Source organism: Hippoglossus hippoglossus, chromosome 16, assembly GCF_009819705.1.
Source record: "Hippoglossus hippoglossus isolate fHipHip1 chromosome 16, fHipHip1.pri, whole genome shotgun sequence".
NCBI classification, from domain to species: domain Eukaryota; kingdom Metazoa; phylum Chordata; class Actinopteri; order Pleuronectiformes; family Pleuronectidae; genus Hippoglossus; species Hippoglossus hippoglossus.
The window spans coordinates 9,087,660-9,111,515 of record NC_047166.1 but is presented as its reverse complement, the minus strand read 5'-3'; the positions used below and the strand labels follow the sequence as shown (position 1 = coordinate 9,111,515).

General features: G+C 43.6%; 1 protein-coding gene across 1 annotated transcript; it reads left to right on the top strand.

The window, feature by feature from the left end:
- The first annotated feature begins 606 nt into the window (after window positions 1-606).
- Window positions 607-22,997, top strand: clstn3 (calsyntenin 3). The gene is given in 23 exon segments (XM_034611031.1): window positions 607-970; window positions 1,854-1,920; window positions 4,856-4,978; window positions 6,548-6,597; window positions 6,599-6,622; window positions 6,624-6,720; window positions 6,723-6,759; window positions 6,952-7,160; window positions 8,214-8,363; window positions 9,150-9,335; window positions 9,429-9,716; window positions 10,237-10,349; window positions 12,195-12,241; window positions 12,243-12,351; window positions 13,192-13,252; window positions 13,344-13,492; window positions 14,938-15,086; window positions 18,370-18,596; window positions 18,722-18,883; window positions 19,214-19,359; window positions 19,552-19,687; window positions 20,697-20,878; window positions 20,972-22,997. Coding segments are annotated over 22 exon segments (2,862 nt in total). The 5' UTR covers window positions 607-970; the 3' UTR covers window positions 21,122-22,997.
- Window positions 22,998-23,856: the final 859 nt, after the last annotated feature.

Here is a 23,856-nt window from a genome sequence, read left to right as displayed (position 1 = left end):
GGACCATGTTGAGCCTAGAACCTATGGAGTGAGGACATTTGGCCTATCCTCACTTTCGGGCCCACTTTTAAAGGGCTGTTTGAGGGTTAAGACTTGGTTTTAGGGCTAGAGTTAGAACTAGGTTTAGGGCTAGGCATTAAGTTGTGATGGTTAAGATTAGAGAGACTATAGTGACTGCATTATACAAATGAGTGGCCTCACTGAGATAGAAGTAAAAACCTGTGTCACCATTGCCTTCATTTCTACAGGAGAACAGGGCAATAAGGGGTGATATGACGTCATTTTGCAGTCTGGTTAAGAGCAGTTTGAGATGAGGGGGGGGGGGGGGGTTATTATTTTTTTAAAATGGAGGCGTCTGGCCCAGATTAAACAAGAAAACTAAAAGGTGGTGAGATGAATTGCTTCGTCTGAGTCACTGCTAATGTGCGTTTCAACAGCAGAAAAAGAGCCAGAGCAGCAGTCTGGTCTCCAGCTGGTGGAGGGGGCCGGGCGGGCAGAGGGATGGAGAGGGAGAAGGACGCAGTGTGGGCGGGTTAAGAAACGCCGAGAGGGAGGGGACGACAGCGTAGCACCGCGCTCTCTCTCTCTCTCTCTCTCTCTCTCTCTCTCTCTCTCTCTCTCTCTCTCTCTCTATCTCCTCCTCCGTGCAGCCGAAAAACAAGGGCATCCATCGGCGTCTCAACCTTCCTCACACCTCCTCATCCTCAGTCCAACACACACACACACACACACACACACACAGACCTGACATCTCCTCATCTGAGCTCCATCTCTGTGTGCGTGTCGGTGTGCGAGCGTGTGTCCTTCCTCCTCCACCTGGAAGTGTTGGGTTTGTTTTCGGCCAGCGACTGGGGGGGAAAACTGCCGTGTCGAGCCGAGCCGAGCCGAGCCGAGCGGCAGGGGCGTGAGAGGCGGATGCTGCGCGCGTAGAGGCTGGGTACCAACCAGGAGCATCACCGCACTCACCACGGTAACGTCAGCTTTCTGCATCTCTCCGGATCGTGCGACATTTTCCTGTGTAACATCAGGGTACATGCAGCCGTGTAGCCCGGGTTCTTCATGTGTGTCAGCAGCAGCATGATTACTGTCGCATTATTTTTTCCCCTGTCCCTGGCTGTGATGTGTAGCCGGAACAACCTGTGAACAGATGCCACCGATCTGCGTCCCCTCGTTTTATCTCCACCTCCTGTGCAGTGGAGCCTCACCAAGCACTGCAGCAATGGAAAAAATGTAGAGGCTTGTTATGTCAATGAGAGCCGAGAACCCCCCCAAGGACTCGTTTTTCAGCTGTGGCTACTGCTACAAGACAGCAGCGGCATCTTTAACCTGACGGACCACAATTAAAACGCAGGGAAAACACCCACACGGCCACATAGAGAATCTGTTCTCAACAGCAACACACACATAATCACACTCAGCAGCAGGTTCATATGTGCATGCTCCATATGCTCATGTGCATGTCAGTGTCATCCTGAGGAAAACTGTCCCGTGTGTTCATGTGTGTTCGTGTGTGTTCATGTGTGTTCGTGTGTGGGGGGGGGGACATTATGGATTATTTGCTCATTTATGCTGATTCAACATGCAGCTCTGATTTAAGAGCATCATGTGGCGGCTGCTGCCTGCAGGCCTCCACCAGAGGTTACATGCACGACACTTTGCTGGTGATGTCTCGTGCACAAGCGACACTCTGCACCATCTGATACGGGCCTCGCTCTCTGCTTCGGTCTGTCTGGTTATTTCTTCCACTGCTGATCAGTTGTTGATGCATGTACTGTACCCCCCCTCCCTCCCCCCTCTCTCTCTCTCCTCACCCCACCCTGTTACCCACCTCTACCTTTCCTCTCCTCCCTCAGATGGACAGAATGAGTATTCTCTCCTTTCTACTCCTTTGCTTGACTTCGGTTGCCAATGGCAACAAAGGTCAGTTCCTCATCCTTTTGACTGTTAATTGTGAAGTGTTGAGATAATGGTTTTCATTGCCATAGGAGCACACACCGTTCAATTTCCATTCCTTTGCTCTGTTGCCCTGAAAAACCTCATATGTCTTCATCATAATCTGTCATGTTTCCTCGTTACATAAACAGTGCATCTGCGACAGCACACATACATGTTTAAACGTTTTGTGTCTCATCTCCATGACCCGGTGGGCCTTCCTCGCCTGTGTGCTGTGACTCCGAGCAGAGATGATAAATCTGTTTCCCTGTCCTTTAGCAGATTTATCATCCTGGATAACCATGACTCTGATTCAACATCATTGTTCCAGTGATTATCATGCTGGGCGAAGGCGAGCGAAACAGACAGCGTGGAGGGAGAGAGAGTGTCAGAGGAGGAGATAGAGGAGAGCGGTGCAGGGAACACAAGGAGATGGAAGGAGAGATGGAGTGTCAGAGAAACACGGAGAGAAAAAGAGAGAGGGGGAGGGTGGGGATGTTGGGGATGCTGGGAGGAATGGAGGAGGAGAAGAAGCTGTGACAGGTGAGGATGTGGCCGGAAAAAAACGCAGGCCGATAAGGAGGGAGGAGGAGAGAGAGGAGGGATGTGAGGAGTGTGATGCCACAGCATGTGTGTGTGTGTGTGTGTTTGTGTGTGTGTGTGTGTGTGTGTGTGTGTTGTGGGGCGATAGAGTGACAGAGAGTCGAGGAGTGCCAGGGGAGACAGAGAGAGATAGAACGGGATGCCTCTCAATCTGTAATCCCGAATGTAATCCACGGGCCTGATGCTCAGATTAATGCTATATAGCAGCGGAGGGAGGGAGGGAGGGAGGAGATCAGCGGAGGGGACAGAGGGCGGGAGATAAATGACCAAAAAAGAGACACGACGGAGGACTTTGGAAATAGAGGAGGAGACAGTGTCAGGTTGGACCTTGAGAGGAGGTGATGAATACCTGGGATCTGCGCAGGATATTGAGCCTCAATACTTTTTTTTTTTGGTACCAATCAATATTAGTGTGAATAGAATAGTAGCATAAACTGTGTGGTATGAAAAACTCAGTCACAGTTGCACTTATGTTAGATTTTCCTCATTCAAATCATAATTTTGCATAAGAAATGTATTAAACAATAACATTCAGGCAGTTTTCTTGTGTTTTGACATTTGAAAACGAATGAGATTTATATTTTATAGAATAAATTTTGTTTTGTTTTATTTGTAGAAAAGAAAATTGTGATTAAGGAACTAATTAAATGTTTTTCTCAAGTAAAAACATCAATGCAGCAGCTAGTGATTATTCTGCTGAAGAATTTCTTGATTAATTGCCAAGAGTTAAAAAGTGAAGAACACAAACATTGTACAAAAGCCGAAGACAATTCCCTTAATTATCACATGAAACAGGAAATCAGCAAATAATCCGAAAATAGTGTTTGACATCAAGAATTCACCAAACAATTATCAAACTATTTGCTAAATGTTTTTTTTCTTTGTTCTTTTGATCGGCTAATTCATTATCTCCCAATTGTTTCTGTATCAATAGCTCAATATGAAATACTCAATTACAAGTAAAATAACTTAATTCAACATTTTTCGCAATTAAAAATATCAGCCGCATTTCCTTAGTCCCAATGGGAAATCAGTGAAAATGTCCAAAAACACCATTGCAATGCAATTCAATGTTAAAGAAGGTGATGAAAACATTTCCTGGATTAACACCAAAATTAAATGGATTATTTCCTTACCCATACTGCCTCCTTACACCAAGTTTTGTGGTAATCCGTCCTGTAGTTTTTGCATAATCTTGCTCAAAAAAAGGTCTAAAGCAGCATTTTATGTTATATTGACTTAATGTCGTTGAGTAAAAAGCACATAAATATGAAAAAAAGTATATTTCACTCTGATATAAAAGCACAGTTGGAGTATAATGTACTACAAAATAGAAATGCCAAGTGAAGTACCTCACACAGATTTAGAAAAGCATATTTATATTCGTCAGTAAGATACAGATAAAAAGTCCAACTTTGGTTTTGGTATCTGTGGAGGTGAGGGTGCTCTCCCCGCCCCCTCACCTCCACAGTATCTAAACCCAGTTATCTACAATACTCTATATTCTCTACAGCTGAGTACCCAGCTGTGTGAGTGAAGAGCGAGCGGTTTAATCAGATCCAGAACCAGCAGCAATTCCCTCAGTCGACTCTCCTCCCACCAACAAGACAGCAGAATTAGTTCCAGTCAGATTTTCTGGTAAATTCACTGTGAAAACAACAAAGCAGCTGCTGAACACAAGTCCTGTGCCTCCGTCTGATTTCAAACTCTGTAGCTGCGGCGTCGAGAGATTGAGGACAACAGAGGGAAGGCACGCCGGCTTTTGTTGTTGCTCTTTGCCGGAGTGTAAAATCGTCATCCTTCTGCCTCATTAACTTGGTTTTTGATCATTCGGCGCAGAACATCCGACACGCTGATGAATAATTAATTCACAATTAAAGGTTAAATTCACAGTAAACCTCGGGCATTGGATTTGGACTCTGCTGTTCTGCGGAGGAGCCATTGTTGTCGTGCCTGTGGAAGGCCCCGGTTTGGCTGATTGATTCGAGCAATATCCCCCTCGGTGTGTGATAAGGTGAAATCTGACTGGCTTTAATTACACTGCCAACCTGGACGGCGTGCATTGGCACTTGGTGTGGACGAGAGGAGATTATCCATACGGGGAAAGGGCGAAAGGGAAAAAAAGGAATCTGTGAGGGTGTGAATGTGATTAAACTGTGTCTTAGCGGTCACACACAGGCAGATATTGTGTATTTCCCCACTCATGCACACTCTCACCATGTCCTTGTCCATAATGGAGTGTTAAAAATAGACACGTTGGTTCCTTCTAATTGCTCCATTTAACCCAAAGCCTCTTTGGTCCCCTCTCTGTGCCGTTCAGCCAATAAGCACAAGCCATGGATCGAGACAGAGTACCAGGGGATTGTGATGGAGAACGACAACACCGTGCTGCTCAATCCCCCTCTCTTTGCCCTGGACAAAGATGCTCCACTTCACTATGCTGGTAACACCAACGGGAATGAGCCACATGAAGGAATAAAGGAGGAGAGAGATCCACCCCCCCCCCCCCCCCCCCCCCCCCCCCCCCCCCCCCCCCCCCCCCCCCCCCCCCCCCCCCCCCCCCCCCCCCCCCCCCCCCCCCCCCCCCCCCCCCCCCCCCCCCCCCCCCCCCCCCCCCCCCCCCCCCCACCCCCCCCCCTCCCCCCCCCCCCCCCCCCCCCCCCCCCCCCCCCCCCCCCCCCCTCATAAAAAAACTGCTCTCAGATATTTAAACTAGTGCATGAATGATCTGGCTACAGTGGAAAATAGGTCAAATGGGTGTTTGCAGGGACAAATTGAAAGTCGTCTGCCACGGGGCCAAAAATGAAAACTTTGATTTTGCGGGATGGACACTGCAGCTGTGAGACCAATTCCAGGATATGATTTATTGATAGTAACATGACTCTTATTACTATTATTATTATTATTATTATAGAAAGAGGTTTAGAGCCTTGGCAGCCACATTCCTCAATAGTCTGAATATTAAAGGCAATGTACTCGACTATTTTTAGGCCATCATAGTGTAATTCAACCCGTCACGGCGAGAGCACTCGGCAGCACTCCTGCCTCTGCAGCCTCGTGGAATAAGGTTATCGTGTTTGCACTCAGAGTCCTGGAAATAACCGTGTTCAGTCAAATTACAGCAAATCAACTTGAATTACTCGGGGGCTCCCTGAAATTTATTGGGCTTGTGTCAAGCAGGAGGAGAAAATTAGCTGTTTTACCACAAACCTTCCACACCTTCGACTGGTGTCAGGCAGCCGAGATCAACTGCTGTTCTGAGGGTTTCATTTTGAGCACCAGCTGCAGACTGGTCTCTCCAATTCGTATGATGACTGATCCTGTAAGATAAAATGGCGTTTAAAGGAACCTCCAGATATGTCTGTGCTTTCTTTGGCTATAAGGTTCGTGGGTGTGACCTAAAAATGGTCTGAATGCATCCATGCATGATATTTCTCTTCTCACAGAGGCTTATCTCTGATTTATTATGTAGCTACAATTATAATTATAACCTCTCAAGGTGAAACTGCTTTACAGAAATATGAATATGGAATTGGAATAACAGAGATGAAGGACTATTTAATGCAGAAATACACGTTTCGAAAGAAGCGTTTTAGCATTGAATTTGTAGGAAAGGCCTGAGCTAGCAAGGACAATGTTCAGGAGTTAGCCCTGGTTCAGACTTTGGGTAATTGACAAGCAAATCTTTAGTTTTTAATGTAGACTGCATTTTAAATGCACAGTGTGAGGCTACTGTATATACGGGCACAAAAGCTCACAAATGAATGCGGGATCCTGACTGTGGAGATTTTTAATAGTAATGAGTAAAACCTAAAGGTCCAAATTTGAGGTTAAACAATTTGACGTATGTTTGTTCTCTGCAGCATTTTGTATGAGATTTTTTATTTTAGTGAAGCCAGAGAAAGATTCAAAACTTTCATGTATTTAATCAATATGATTCAGATTATTGAAATTCTTCAGTTTATTGCCCAGCCCCAATCCGATCTAATATCTTTCTCCCTCCCTCTCCAAGGTGAAATCTGTGGCTTCCGGGTCCACAATGGTCCCTCTGGTTCGGGGTCTGTCCAGTTTTGAAGCAGTGGTCCTGGGACCGCTCCACCGGCGAGGGCCTGGTCCGCTCCAAGGAGCCGCTGGACTGCGAGAGCCAGCGCGAGCACAGCTTCACCATCCAGGCCTACGACTGCGGCGAGGACCTGATGGAGTCAACAGCAAGAAATCCCACAAGTCCGAGCACACGCCTCCTTCTCCTCACATTCAATCTAGATAGAAGAGATTTCATGTTTTTTAACAACGATTACAGTCTCAGTCTGAGTTTTCCTCTGGCTGTTTGCTGTAAAGACTATGCAGCCATTGATGCTTCCTGTTACAATAATCCGCCTCCCTCTCATTGTCTGTCTCTCTCTTTGCTTCTCTCAGGGCCACCGTGCACGTCCGTGTTAATGACGTCAATGAGTTCTCCCCCGTGTTTGTCGAGCGTCGCTACGAGGCGTCCGTCCCAGAGGGGCGTCTGTTTGATCGAATCGTGCGCGTGGAGGCCCTGGATGCCGACTGCTCCCCGCAGTACAGCCAGATTTGCTTCTATGACATCATCACTCCCAATGTGCCCTTCGCCATTGACAACGATGGTGAGACATGTTTTGTCAAAATCTGCAGGAATCATGGACACGTTATTACTGTCATTGTCTGCAACAGAAACACAATCCTCCCACCAGTCACCAGGTTATTCTGCTTATTTTCTCTCTGAGTCCTTTCTTCTCTTTGGCCTTGGTGGCAAGCATGAAAATCTGAAAATTCAATCTGCAGTTCAGTATTCAGCTAAACTCCAATAGATGAAAAACACACCAGACGCCGCAGCGATAGTGATGCCTGCGTAGCGACTGAGAGAAAAGACTGGCAGGTACCTAATTTCTCTCCCAGGTAGAAACCAAAAGATGTTAAAATAGACTTTGTGTGGGAGGACTATTGTTCTGTCTCTGCATAAACACCGCAGCAGCTGTTTGATATAGCATCCTTTGTTCCCGGGCTGCTCGTAGATTCCCCAAATTCCTCCTCAGGAAGAAAAATTAAGTGTCACGAGTTGTTCATCGACTGGGAGATCAATCGTGGCCATTTTATAACATGACACAGCAGCCCGAATCAGGATGACGCTGCAGAATTGACTCCGAGGTGTTATTTTTTGTGAAGGATCAGTGGCTGCTTTCATGTTTTGGGATCAGATCGGTATCGCAGCACAGAGACCTTTTGTTCCAACCTCGTTCCGAAGCTGCAGGCTTGTCACCGTCTGTTTTCTTTTTTCCCTGTTACTTTGTTTCTTCTCTGGTTCCGCCACTATCTCTTTCATCCCTCCGCTGCTCCTCTCACCATGTCACAGCGTCTCCTCTCTTACCTGTTGTTTGTCAGCTGGCGTGCTGAGCGCTGTCAGCCTATCACAGATACTCGCTGGTACCTTTATCTCAGAGAACAGGAAACCCCTTCAGCTTTCATTCTGTTTACTGCAACCTGTCCTGTGCTGTTATTTGTGATCCCCTGGCCCGAACATGACAGTAGGTCTGTTTATGTGTATGTGCCCTGATCAGAGCTTTATCAATGAGTGCTTCATTTGTTTGTGCTGGGCGTTTGATGACTAATTCTTCTATTTCTGTTTCCCTTCTGTTCTTTCTTTGTCCTCTCTATTCAAGGTAACATTAAGAACACTGAGCCGTTGGATTCCAAGCATCAGCGCGTTCACACCTTCTGGGTGACCGCCTTCGACTGCGGAAAGAACCGCGCCCAGGCCGACGCTCAGGTCGTCGTCACGGTTAAACCGTCCTGCAAACCGGGGTGGATCGGTGGGTTACTCCTGTCACACGCTCGGTTTCTGCCCTGGTTATGATCCTGGGCTTTCGTCTCATGAGGCTGCGTGGATGTGTTGTTTTAGTTGATTTAATCTGTTGCTTTGTGGTTAAAACAGTTTGAGTTGGAGTGTGTGTGGGAGGCTGCTTGGATGAATCACCTTTGTGTGTGTGTATTATATAAAGAGCTGAGTTTTAAAGAGGCGTTGCTGAATAATGAGTAATATGAAGGGGAGGTAATTAATTTAAGTGTTACAAAATATTTATAGGATCATTCACAACAGTGTTTTATTAATTGTAGTGCAATGGGTCTTCGTCATTGAAAACAGAAAGTGTTTCTGTTTCTGACTAACTTGACATTTTGTAGCTCTAAGTACATTATATATCAAATATTTGTAATTTTTTAGAAGCAGCAAGTGAATAAGGGTTGAATAAGCGCGTCACATAAACAGGGCCGTCACTGGACTCCACCTTTTTGTACATTTGGAGCCTTCGTACAAATGTGAGCTAGTGACCAAGACGTCTCACACGAGCGCATTGACGAAGAAGACAGGTCCACCTGAAATAGACAAACATCAAATTTGAAGTGGTGACTGGCTCACAGCAGCAGCAGCTTGTTTGATTGTCAATTTCCGTATCATTTCCGTTTGGATCGTGTTTCCTGTTTTCTCTCGGCCACCGTACAAATATTATTCACTCCTTCTCAATAGATTCCTACTTTTTACATTTTGAGATGAGAGGATTAGGTTTTAACCATCTCAGCGTGTGTCTCACTGTTTTCAGGATGGACCAAGCGTGTCGAATACACACCCGGGTCAGGTAGCATCCCCCTGTTTCCCAGTTTGCATTTGGAGACGTGCCAGGAGACCGTGTGGAACATCCAGGCCACCGTAGAGCTCCAGACCGGCCACATCGGGAAGGGCTGTGACAGAGACAGCTACTCGGACAGATCCGTGCGCAGACTGTGTGGTGAGTTCTGCTTTATATGTCATAAAAGATGTGACTAACCGGGGAGTAAGAATCAATTTTATTAATATCTTTATTAAATTTTTCTGTTACCAGGTGCCGTCAGGGGTGAAGTCGACCTCCTCCCGCCTCCATCTCCTGCTGCCAACTGGACCTCAGCTCTGCCCACTCTCCCCTCCTCTGATTCGTCACTGGTCTTCTCCTTCAACGGATCCAACCATGTTGCCGTGGTGCCGGATTCGGTTGTCTCCGCGTTGTCAGGCGACCACTTCACCCTGCAGCTGTGGATGCGAAGGGGCGGCGCCAACATCCAGCCCTCGACCACTCAGACCAGAGGAAGTCGCAAAGATGAGGAGACCATCGTGTGCAGCACTGTCAAGAATGGTGCGTTATATCACAGTGTCGGGGGGTTTAATAACATTTTAATAGTGTTCTCAAATGTGTGTAGTTTACAATGGGCACTTTTTCTAAATAGGGATGAAAAAACTGTTGCTATATCTTCTCACCGCCTGAAGGTCACCCACTCAAATCCCCTGAGCTGCAGGGAAAATCACGCCCTGAAAAAAGACTCTAAACTGTTTATAGCTTCGACCACTACATTTAAGGTGCTCTTGAGAGAAGCACTTAACCCCCAGCTGCCCCACTTGAGCAGCCGAGTGGACGACAGAAGAATTGTGTAACTGTGCCAGGCAGAATGTTGTGTGCATCATGTGGATATTTCCATCGCTTGCAAGCAGCAAGTTCAGCAAAAACTGGAATGAAAAGAGGAAATACCACAGATTAAAATCTATAATAAAGTCATTGCATGTTTTTTTTTGTTTCCTACTGTGTTTAAAAGGCCTGGTAGTGTTGAGATGTTTTGACAAGATGACACTGACCTCCAATTATCTTGTGTTTCTCACAGACGACTCCTTCTCCCACTACTCCCTCTCCGTCCACGGCTGTCGCCTCTCTCTCTTTTACTGGCCCGACGTCTCGGCTGCACGGCCCGTCAAGTTCTTGTGGAAACTGGAGCAGGTACTGGGGGAACGGCAACACTCAGCTTTGATGTTCTCACCCGCGCTGTTTCCTCTGTGTTTGTACCTTGAAGTTAAACTGAAACAGAGGAGACACAATAGTCGTCTGGTCCATCAGTCACTGCTCTTTTTCTAAAACATGCATCTTCTGATAATACCCATACAAAAGTAAAGTCGATCTTTTATTGTCATCATCCACATACAAAGTACACGGCATAAAAATAAAACCTAAAAACACAGAGGAATATAAAGTGAAATATTAATGAAATACAACATTAAAACAGAACAGAGCTATAAAGCTGTGTGGAGTTTAAGAACATCAACAACAATATGAGAACAACACTTATAACATTTAAAGTTATTCTAGCTACTTTCAAATACATGTTTATGTGGAAACATTTCTACTGAACTCTGCAGCAAAAAGAAAATCTAAGAAGTTACAGTCGATAAAGGGATATCTCTCCTAAACTCCCACTACTCAATGTATTACCCACTTCCAAGTAGAAAAGAGCTGTATGATTCCCAATTAGAACTCATTTTCGAATTTCAATATACCTAGAAGAACAGGCTTCTTAGATGAGTGGATACGACAGAATGGTCCCCACATTTACATGTCTATTTATGCCCGACATGGGCATATATGCTTCACAGTGGCACATGCATCAGAATGCATGAAATAGAGGAGAGAATGTGTCCTAGAAAGTCTCTTGAATATTGATCATGTGCATACCTGCATGCATGGGAGTATAATGAGGTTTGTTGTGGAGGCTGGTGGCTGACGGGGGTTTGTTTTGACTGAAGCTACTGGTCCCAGACAGATTGAAGCAGCCTGGATTAAAGGATGCTGAGCTGATACAGAGAAGATTTGTTAAATCCTTCTGTCTGAACCACAAGATCTTATTAACCCGGTCTCTCTTTTCTGCCCCCCTGTCAGTATAATGCTCCTGTCTTTTCTTTTCGGATTCCTTTGCTTTCCACTGTACTTAAAAAAAGATAAAACAAATGTCTGCAGGAATTTACACTCATCAAAAATTAATTTATGGTGGAAAATAACTTAATTATATTTACTCAAATACTAATATTAAACCCTTTGCTGAACTACCAAAACTGCATATACATAAACAAACTAGCTAACAACAATGTTAATATCATAGACTGTAAATAAAGATGGACGTCTCCACTTCCTCCCACTGTCCACGAATTAAGCTAAAAATATCCTGGATATAAACAACTCCATCCTGCACATTTGGAGCCAGAGTCTGCGTAGTAGCGTAGAGCTGCAGTGTCAGCTGTCAATCAGGATGTTTTCCCCCGTTTTTATAGTATTCTTATTAAAACAGTTGAACAAACATCAATGTGATAAGAACTACTAATATGACGGAAACATTTTAAGAATTTGTTTTTGATGTGAACTTTTACGTTGTTTTTGGTCATCTATTAACATGGAGGAGGCAGGATTTATGACTTATACTTCAGCCAGCCACCAGGTGGCGATCGAGGCGCTTTGGCTTCACTTGTAGGCAGCTGTCATATCGTCCATCTTAATGTGCAATTTATGGTTAATATATACTGTATATAATGATATATACGATAATATATCATTTCTAGGAAACCATTTGTTTGCTGAATGAGTATTTTTATTGTTAATATTCAAATACAATTTACTGCTAATACCTATTTGCTTTTATTGAATAACGATTTAGGAGTATTTTTACATGTTTTATCGCAAATTTTACTCACGTTAAGGTGTAAAAATTCTTTCCCCTGATGTTTACGAACCTGTGAATGATAAAATATATTTTTACCACTTTCCTTTGTTCACACTCATGTCGACTCCGTCCGACAGGTGTGCGACAGCGAGTGGCATCACCTTTCGCTCAGCGTTCAGTTCCCTCTGTGACCCTGTATTGGACGGCGTGACCTTCGACCCCGCTCTCATCCATGACAATGGTGCCATCCCCAACCCCGCCCCCACCAGAGGGATGTTCATCGGCGCTTGTTGGGTAAGAAGTGAAAGGAAATTTATGCAGAGTGAATTCAGGACTTACACACATTTCATTCCAGCTGAATGGAGGATTTTGACAGAAATGACTGCAAACAGAGGCGAGCGAGGAATCCTTGATTTTTTTTTTCATAAAAGCTACGAGCAGCAATTGTTAGTGTTTGCTTCCTCTGCACTCCTCCATCACCAAAATGTTGTTTACATCACACATCACCAAAGACAGCAGATCTCATCTTCTGCAGAAGTGATGGGAAAGTTACAGACCCTCATAAGGAACCATGAGACAATCCTGCCGAGACGTTTTCCGCCTCGCACCTCTCACTCCCTCATTTCACTCAGTTATAATTTAGCTGATGCATTTTGTCTTGAAGGGCTAATAATATGAGTGTCATATCAATTATTCAGGACGGCAGAGCAACACGAGGGCCAGACAGCTATCAGCCCAACCACTGGTTAAAATGGGAAACTCTGGCTGCCAATTAGCACTGAAAAACACACACGCACACACGCACACACAGACACACACACATGCACACACATATGCGAAAACACACGCGTTCACCCTCTCACATCCACAGTGGAAGTCTCCCTGCTGCCTGCGTGGCAGCAGCTGCTGCTCGATAATGAGGAGTTGGTGCATTTTTAAACTATCGTCTCTAGCTCCTTTGCCTGCATTGTCTCACTCAAGTCTGCTAACTTTATTTATATGATTTGTTATTGTTCACTCTCCCTGTCAATCTCTGACACCTCCACTCTTCCTCTCACTTCCTGTTACTATCCTATTGCCCATTTAAGTGTCTCTCTCATTGTGTTTTCTCTTCTGTTTGTTATTCCCTCTGCAGAGCTTGAGGAGAAGCAGAAGGAGATACTGAACAACACCATCCCAGAGGGGAAAGACTCAGGTGACCTCCTTGTTTTCTCTCTCTTGTTGGCATGGCGGTGTTGATGCATCATCTGTGAATTGGATTGTCACCTGATTGTCTCTGGTGTTAGTGAAGTATGTGGGCGGTTACCACGGCCTGTTGTCGGGGGTGACGGTGCGTCCTGGCAGCGTGGAGCCTCACAGCGTGGTGGAGTGTCTGTACGCCTGCAGGGAGGGGCTGGACTTCGGAGGACCTGGAGACTCTGGGGCTGGCATGAAGGTAACACACCTCAGAGAGATGGACTATACCACATTAAGAGAGGGAGGGAGAGAGGATGCTCAGAAGATCCAGTTTAGATCTGGAATTAACACAAATCTCCAATATATACACATATCTTAGATGTTTCATATACACTCACAACTATGAGCAGTACTAGAATTAACTAGTGAAAAGAAATCCTGCATCTGCCCCTGATCTGGATCCACATCAGAGATATATGAGCTCCTTCCTGACCCATACCACATCTTTCCACCAAGTTTTAAGGAAATCAGTTCAATAGTTTTTGCACAATCCTGGTAACAAAAACATTATCACTTTGGCAAAGGTAATGACTGTAAATTCAAAGTACATGACATAACAACCAGCTTTTAGAAATACTGTTAACAAAGAAAATATCTCATTAATTATTGAAGCTGAATAAATCAATTGATTTGTTTTTCACTGCGATAAATTCTTTGCTCTTCAAATGTCAGCTGGTGACATTGTCTTTATACAAATACGGGTCAGAGCTCTTTTAAAGATAGGATCATTTTAGTACGCAGATGACTCTGTGATTGTGAGTCTGCTTCAGGCAAATGAAAACAGTCATGGACCTGTTGTTGAGCACTTTGTTAAGTGGTGCGAGGAGTCATTCCTCCATCTTAACATAAACCAAGGATATGGTCATCGATTTCAGAAAACTTGCCCACACACACACGAAGACACTTTTATCAAATGTCAAACTCTGGAATGTGTGGAATCGTATTTTACCTTGGGACTATTGTTGAGTCCAAACTGAAACAGTGAAGCTCTGTGCAAAAGGGTCACCAGCGTTGTAACACACACCATCACTTGTTCCCTGTTCAGTAGGTAGCTTTACGGTAATAGTTTTTTATTTCTTTTTACTTGACTGTCGGATCATCTGTAACTTGAGGCAAACTCTCCCATGTTTATGGATGTGATGTCAAGTTGTATTTTTTTGATAGAACCTGTTTGGGTTGGATAACAAGCACATGACAGCTTTGCCAGAAGGTCTGGAAACATTTCCTTTGCCAATCAGTTTTTTTATTTATGGCATCAACTTCCTGGTTTCACTCGTCTGTGCAAATTTATTCTTGTTTACATACTTGGTGTTTATGGGGTATTGTTGCCAAATGTGTTTTTAAACCCTTGGTGGTATTTTCTGGTGATCAGATATGTGTGTGTTTGAGATACTTTTTAAATCCATTTCTGTCTGTATTGTTCATCAGATCATGTCAATACTGTGTGTAAGAGGTGAAAAGTCTCTTAATACCAATATTTCCTTACCTTTAGTTTGTAGAACTGGATTCAAGAACCTTAAGTCTTTTCTACTTCTCTGTACTGTTAGTGTAAACTGTAAAGTATCCAGTTTTGTCTTTGGCCTTGGTAACATGATGCAAATTAGTATGAATGTGCAAATCAATGTTTGAACTTTGACCTTGCAGGTTCATGTGAACCCCAGTCAGTCGGTGTTGGTGCTGGAAGGAGACGACATCGAGAGCTTTAACCGCGCCGTGCAGCAGGTCACCTACAGAAACTCTCTCCGCTTCGCCACCCCTGGAGTCCGACCCCTCAAACTGAGCACCTCACTCAGGTACAAACACACACACACACACACACACACACACACACACACGCGCACACAGATAGATAAGGGCTCTTTTCAACAACCACACAGATAAAAAACAATCATACAGGAGGTGGAGTTACTGATTCACCACCATCGGTAGATAATGCAAATGCAAACACAAGACTGCAACCAAAGCATAAACTAGTATTTAACTTTACTACAATTTCTTCATATCAAGTAATCCTGTAAAATCCTCGAGATGAACTTCATCAGTAGAAGACGATGATGCAACCACGACGACACCACAAAAGCTAAACTGAAACATTCTCAACATCACAGATGTTACATCAGACAGTTTTCTGTGCATCTGGGAGCTGAGTCGTCCTGCGGCAGTTTGCAGTCGACAGACGAAGAATCCCTCTCTGGTCTCTGCTGCTGCTTACGTCTTTGACATTGAACTCATCAAACATGGACCTTGTGCCTCGGCTGTGATAAGGAATGGTGTGGCCTGAAAGAAAAATGATTGTATGGAGAATGTGTCAAAGCGAGAGATAACAGGGAATATCTTATCTCTTTGTCCCTTCAGAAACCAAGAAACTTTGGATTCAATAGAATAAACTTCAGGCACCAAATTCCTTTAGCCTGGTTTTACAGTAACTGAAGCTGTTAAAGGATTAAGTGACTGTTTCACTGGTCGTTCCCTCAAATAAAGATTTTGAATGGACGACACGTCTCCATCCATCCTGGATACGAACAGCATCATCTTGAGCATTTACTGTCAGATTCTGTGCAGTAGGGATCAGGGGATGGAGCCGTCAAAGTCCCACCGTGACGCGTGCTTGCTCATGACGTTCCACCCTATTTTTATAGCATCAAATTACCAATCAAAACCAAACTTATGAGACACATGATTATACGAACAAACATCAGTGTGATAAGGACAACTGTAGATGAAAGAAATCCTCTTTAACGTGATCTTTTTAGTTTGGTTCATGTCCCATTTATTTACCTGGAGGATGCAGGGTTTTATCTATACTGCAGCCAGCCACCAGGTGGCGATCAAGACGCTTCAGCTCCACTTTTGGGGAGCTGTCATGCCGTCCATCTTAAACACAGTCTATGGTGTAGTGCAATGAGTGTAGAACCAGTTTTTGAAACTATTCTTAGTTATCATTAGCATGTTTTTAGCATGGTTAGGTTGATTGGAGACTCTCGTGTGAGTGTGAGCGTTAATACATTTTCGTCTCTAAATGTCCAGGACGTACCGCGCTTCTCGCCCAGTGTCGACTTGGCTCCAGCACACACACACACACACACACAACCCTTACAGGATAAGCAGTATAGATAACGGATGGTTGGATGTTTTTAGCTGTTGTCTTTGTAGGATTAAACACAGTCTGTATCTTAGATTTTTACCTCTAATGTGGTGGGTGGCTGAGTCTAACACAAAACTGTTCAGCTCCTGCACGGACCCTGACAACTATCCCACGCTGCTTCCCTGTGCATCATCGCACCGAATCACCTGACCGTGAAATAAAAAGCGCACAAACTCTGTTTCCGGGTCAGTGCTCAGCCATGCTTAACAACTGTGAACCGGCTCGCTGGCTTTAGCAGTCACTTTTAGCTGATGAAATATTCATTCACCTTGGGAAGTACAGTCCACGGCGTATATATGTGGTATATTGTGTTGTACTAATACTAGCAGCCTGCTGACCAGTTGGATGGCATCAGACTGTGCACATTTTGTTATCACTGTCTTTGGGGACAGTTGTTTTTGTCACTTGTTTATAAGATTAAAATGATTAACCGGTCCACAAGCTGCTTTTTTTCCCCTACAGACTGTTTTTAAGATTGCAGTGATTCAAGGTCACGGACAGATTTTTTTTTTTCTCTTGGTCTCTGCTCAAGTGCACCAGAGGTTTTTTTTCTTCAGCATCTTTTATTGCGTGTGTAAAGATTAGACTGATTTGAGGCCAGGAGTTACCCAGATGGCTGAACAGCAGGCCCTTCTGGAGAGGACGATATAAGCAGCTGCTCGCTCTGATAGTGGAAATGTGTCACAAACACACACACACACACACACACACACACACACACACACACACACACACACACACACACACACACACACACAAATGCACTCTCTCTCTCTCTCAGCTTAATCCCCTTTCAAATATGATGCTGAGTTATAGTGCCGATGAATAAGTATATGTAAGCAGCCTGTCATCAATCTGATTCGCTCTCCTTTTTTTGGCAGGAAAATTCAATTTGTAACAGCATGGCTACTAGGGTTTGACATTTGTCACAACAGACAAAAGTTTGCCGCAGTCACGGTGGAATCAGGGAAGTGGATCGTGAAAACTCTGCACTGGATTTTGACCTTTTTGTAGCGGATCACTGGGCCAGCTGCATCCCTCAGTCGCAATGATGCTAAATTAAGAACAGTCTGCAGCCAAGCTCGTGGTGTTCTGAGTTGAGTCACATGATCACAGTGACCGAAGTTGTAATTCACCCTGAGAGTGTCATTCATGTCTGTACTGGATTTGATGGCAGTGCTTCAAGTAAAACTAAAATATTGACCTGATGGTCCACCTATAGGCTCACCCTATATGTATGTCTCGCCCCCACACACTCCCTCTTTGTGTCCTCCTGGTTTTATACCGGTTTGTTCTCTGTTTTTCTTAAACAATCCCTCACGGGTTTGGCTGCCTGTTGTTCGGCTGCCTGGCATTGCCCCCCCCTGGCGTGCCGTTAATTATTATCTGAAGAATTTCTCCTCATAACAATCCATCCCATAATTAGGAGTGTTTCAAGGGGCCTTCTGGGTCCCTGCATTGAACTACACCGACCCCCCAATATTCCTTCCCCGTGATTCTTTTATTATCAAAATTATACACCAAGTGTGCACACAAGCATTTAGACGTTCTGGTCTTCTAACAAACAATCGCCAAGACTTTAGCAGAAAGTTAATGGCATCGGGCCTTGTTGGGGCGTTTCTGACCTTGATGCAGTGTCCTGTATTCAGCCAATCATTTCATTTAAGGTGGTCCTCACAGAATTGTCCTTGCTGTGGACAAACGTATTTAGCCATTGTCTTGGGGCCCAGGCAATTGGCTTCTTTGCCTACCATGTTAAAACACCCCTGCAAATTACTGCAGAGATATTTCAGTCCAAGACCAATGTGATGGAGCTACATAGATTAAAACACCGGTTTGTGATAGATAGTCGGGTTATCTAATGATGATGTAGTGCTGCCACTTGTGCCATTGACATTCACTTCAGCACTCTCTTCCTCTCTGCCTGCCAGATGTTTCAACGAGGAGAGCTGCCTGTCGCTCAAACAGCTGGAGGGATACCTGGTGGTTCTCCAGCCTGACGCCCCGCAGATCTCTCTGTCTGGCGTCGGCCCTCATCTGGCTCGTCCTGCCCCTGAGTTCGAGGCCCCCCGCGGTGTCCCACTGTTCCCAGAGCTCCGCATCGTCTGCTCCCTGTCTCACGCTGTCAACACGGCTGCACAGGGGATGGAGGGTGGAGGTCAGTCAGTCATGATACGTACGAGGATATTTTTCTGTTTATAGAAATGAACTGATTCCAGAAGAGTCTCTGTGTATTCTGAATGATGTTGTCTTTTGTCTTCCGCCCTTTCCGTCATCTCTTAGCTCTGATGTCCGACGCTGTGGCTCACACCTTGGACGGCTGTGAGGTGCAACCACTGGGGGAGGAGCTCAACCCAGAGAGGGAGGAGCTTCTGGTGGACATGGATGTGGTGCGAGAGAGGGGACTGGAAATCATCAATACTACAGCTTATATTGCCATCACAGGTAAAGAAAAATTCTACCTTTAAAAGTTACTCAAACTCAAAAAGAAAAGCGAAACACAAGATAGATAAAACTCTAACTTGAAATAACCAAAACCTTGTTTTCATATAAATCTATAAAATAATTTTTCAGGGCCTTCAAAACTTAGTTCTTTGAAATTCAATGTAATAGTCATAATGACCTAAAAAGTTAAAGTCATCCATCCAATAAAAGCCTCCCCCAGCTGTCAATAAGCAGCTGCAGACCACTTTTCTCTCCTCCTCCTTATCGTCTCAGTATCGACTCCCTGTCTTCTTTTTATGCTCCTCTCTTTTTGTCCGTCGCTTCTCTCAGGTGCCGAATCCATCTCTGTGTACGAGGACGTCCTTCGCTCGGTCCGCTACCGACTGGCCAAAGGCTCAGCCCGCTTTGAGAGGCGGTTCCGCCTGTCCTGCTCCGAGATGAATGGAAGATACACCAGCAACGAGTTGACTCTGGAGGTGAGGGCAAACATAACTCACAAAACACATCTGGTTGAGACAGCAGATGCTTGTTTCTTTTTCTCTTGTGTGTTATAAAGGTTTTTTGTGTTGGTAGTATATGTTGTGTATGCTGCAGCAGTGGACAATATGAGGAAAAATATGTGTTTTGCATAAGAACTACATTCATAGTTCTCCTCCTTCCCTCCTCAGGTGAACTTCCTCCACTCTCTGGACAGTCTGTACCACCCGTCCCACCTGCTGGCCTCCCAGCAGCAGTTTCTTCATCCATCCCACCATGCTGGGGAGTTGAGTGGACACACCCTTCCCAATCCACACCGCAACTCAGGTGACATTTCCCTCTTGCTTGCTCTCAATGAAGCAACACTGATTCATGCAGCACCTTTCTGGAACAGATGTCACAAAATGCTTCACAATAAAAGACAAAAGAAAGGTTTCCATTGTGTTCACAAATCTTAAATCTAAAGATACAGTTCTCTCTAGTTTTAATCCTGGAGAAAGGAACGAACAGATCCTTATCAAATGACCCCAGACACCCTCCAGGCGGCAGCAGATTTTTAATGTTGGTGCAGTTATCTGACCACGCAGAGCTCTAAAAGCAATTACAAGAGTTCACTCTGAATTTGATGCAGAGCCGGTGGAACAAACAGTGTGTGCACAGCGTAGCAGACGCCTGGTGTTTCAGCTCTGCAGTCACTTCAGGATGATAAAATGATCAGGTTGAATCATGGTGGTGCCCACACAGACTTAACAGCCTAGAATTTAAGTTCTGCCTTTAGGGAGATGGTCAGTTTTTATACTTTTGTATCCAAAGTGGGGAAAAACCTTTGAGCAGATATTCTTATTAACCTACAGGCTTTCAATGAAGACATTATGTGGAGACCAAAAAGTGTGGTTATATTAAAGACATTTAAAATTAAGAAGCATTTTGCGAAAACTGAATTTTCTTTGGTACACAGCCTGAAGACCATTTTTTCCCACTTAAACATGAAGCTTTAAATAGTGATCAGAAGTATTTACTTTAATTCTTCAAAAAGAGATAAATAGTGCATCATTGGGTTCTATTTTCAATCGTGGATTAGTTCACGTTCCAGTGAGCATTTTTAACATGAGGGTGATGTCTATAGGTGCTGTTTTCACTGTAATGAAAGAATGTGTGGCCCAGAGCAACAGTGTGGATTCTTTTTTGGATAATAATAGAGATAATAATAGAATTTTATGGCACAAACATGTAACCAAAATCAGTCTTTGGATACACACATTGTTCTTTCATTAAAAAAAATATTTTCAATGTGGTTTATTTTCAATGTATAATTATCTCTATACGTTATTGACAGTTGTACCAGGAGCAGCTACCGTCATCATAATGGTGTGCGTGGGTTTCCTGGTTGTCATGGTGATCCTGGGCGTTTTCCGAATTCGCTCCATCCATCGCCGTGGTGAAGGCGCCAAGGGGGCTAAGGAGGGTAGCAGCCAATGGGACGACTCCGCCCTCACCATCATCGTCAACCCGATGGAGGTAAGAACCAGATCAGTAGTTGATAGTTGACTGATGACTCCTGCTCAGCTCTTGTTTTCATCCACACGTTGGTCTTTTCTTTTTTTTCCACAGTCCTACGAGTCTCGCATGGGAATCTGCACCGAGAACGAAGGGGAGGTGGAGGAGGAAGAGGAGGCAGCGGAGTCACCTGACGACGCCAGCGACGACCAGCGAATCATCATCAAGAAAGAGGGGAGAGACGGCACCGCCCGTCGCTACTGAGCCACAATGTATATCTGCACCAGTTCTCATGGAAACCACAAACCGGCTCACCAGTCACACACACCAATACTTTTAATATCAACGACTGCTGACACCACTAGTATAAGGAATGTATGCTTACAAACACGACGCACAACACAGTCACTGTAATACTCTTGACACTCGACACCATATGTGACCTATAGCCAACAACAGGCTGTTGTTCTTCACCTAAATGTTCAATGGCACAATGTATACAGTTAATGTAATTTAACCGCCTGAGCAAACCCCACCAAATTGTACGTGGTGCCCCAGTTCTGAATCACACGACGGTCATGTGATGTATAGTGGTACACTGGCTGAATGAGGTTTCTTTGTTTGTTTGTTTGGAAGCAGGAAAAAAAAAAAGATTGTATTCTATCTTTGCTATAGAACACAGAATGAACTCTTTACAAATCCACAACATGCAGGCCTTGAATAGATCTGTAGACAAAGACACAAGCCTTGATCCCGACACGTCGCCTCGCTCCCTCGTTAGACTGACTCAAGAAGTCTGTGCACAAGCTCTTCTCTCCCTCTTTTGTGTCCTTGCTCGACACATTCCTTCACCCACAGAGTGAAGACAGTGAGGTCAGACATTACGATCACTCTCCAACTTCAGAAAATATGAAAAGATGATATGCTTGCAGGTATTTTACTTTTAATATTGTGACTACTTCAGTGCTCCAGGTCGTAACTATATACTTTATCTGGGGCTGATGATAATATTTGAGGTATATGAACTTATTAACCTCGCCCTCGGCACAAGTTGGTTCTCCTGCAATATTCCAACAACCCTGAATAGCATCGTCTTGGTGTTGAGTCCATGGCGTCGATGTCAGTACGGTTTCTGGTTTCACTTTGCAAGGTTTCAACTTGTGCCACTAAATGACTATGGTGTAACATGACCTCTGACCCCCCCCGTCTCCTAGTGACCACTGGAATGTCTCTAAATGACTCACTGAACTGTTTCACTCACTGCACACTGCTCTTTCAATAACTGCAACACAACACGTGCAAACACACACACACACACACACACACATGCACACACTCCATAACGCTACCCCGGCTGTCTCCAGAATGTCAGCTCAGCTTGGGCAGTTTTGATTGTATTGATTGTAATAAATTTTTCTGTACATACAGTGATGAATAATACAATATTATTGTTATTACTATTATTATTGCAGCCACTCTTTCTGTTCTTCTGCACACTCTGAGAGGGAGCAGATTATGATTGTCTGTTTCTTTTTTCACTTTATTTGAGTCGTCACCTTTACAGCATCAGAAAACCGTGTAATAATAATAATAATAGTAGTAGTGATACGGATGAAAATCCCTGGCTTGATGAGTGTCTCTTAATTTGTGTGTAATATTGTTGTAATTTAAGAATTTGTCAATATCTGAATCACAAAAAAAGGAGGGCACATCGTTGTGATACTTAAATACGTCTCACTCATTTTATCTTTGCCATCTCTGGGTGATTTTTTTCACAAAACTTTTAAAAAGAAATTCTATTTACTTTCCACATCTGATATCTTTTGGTTCAACAAATGAACAACATGTGTGCTTCTCCTCACCTCCCCCTCCCCCCTGTGCGTCTCTTGCTGTCTGTCTGTGTAGCCTATCAATGTGCAGTGCTAAACCTGTCAGTAAATAAAGCCTGTTGTTTTTGAGTGTGATGTTAAGAAGGAATAAACATTGCATCGATTAATAACTTATATTATTACTATGTTACTATTGGAACATTACCTGTAATTATTGATACAATGATGACATGGAATATGCTGACTAATTGTTATTGAGAACTGTCAGAAAACATTACAAAATTCATAATAAAAACACTATATGACGTCTCCATGGGAAAGATTTCTTGGAAGAATAGAGTTCACACTGAGTGAAGTCATATAATATTACTACTGTTTATGTGACTCCAATAGTTGGGGTAACAAACTATCATAACTCAACTATAAATCTAAGATACATGTACTTTACTTGAAATTTTACTGGATCATTTTAAGAATATTTCATTTTGATACTTTGATACTTTTTATCAAAAGTATTTACTAGTTACTTTCCAGTTGTTAGATACAAGGCATACCATACTACATGAAGCAGATTAGATTTAACAAAACAACACTAAAAATGTTGTTAAGACAAACTCCAACAGCGTCAAATGTAAAATACTGCTTATTAGTGCATCTTTAAAATAATCCAGTATTACAGTACACAGTCAGTAGTGAAAGTATAGTTTATTAAGTAGAATCTAGCCCCTGTATAATCAAAAATACTCCATTACAAGCTAAAGTAAAACATTTTAGCGGTAATATAGTAGCAAATGACAAACATGATACAACTTGAAGTGTCGTTGTAATAATGCCACTGATAAAGATGAAGCGGTGAGCCAGATTGAAACAAAATGTGCATATAATTAAACTATTATATATCAATATTATTAATATTAATGAATTAGAAAAGAAGATGAAAAACTAACCTATGAATTCATTTTGGTCTAAGTGCAATTTTATTTTATTTTATTTATTTTATTTATTTTATTTATTTTATTTATTTTATTTTATATAATTTTATTAATTAATTAATTTTATTGTATTTTAAGTGAAAGTATTTGATATGATTTGGTGACTCTGTTCATACAAATCTATAACAAATCATAGACAGTACATTAAACAAAAGCTTTTTTTACGTAAAGCCTGTGA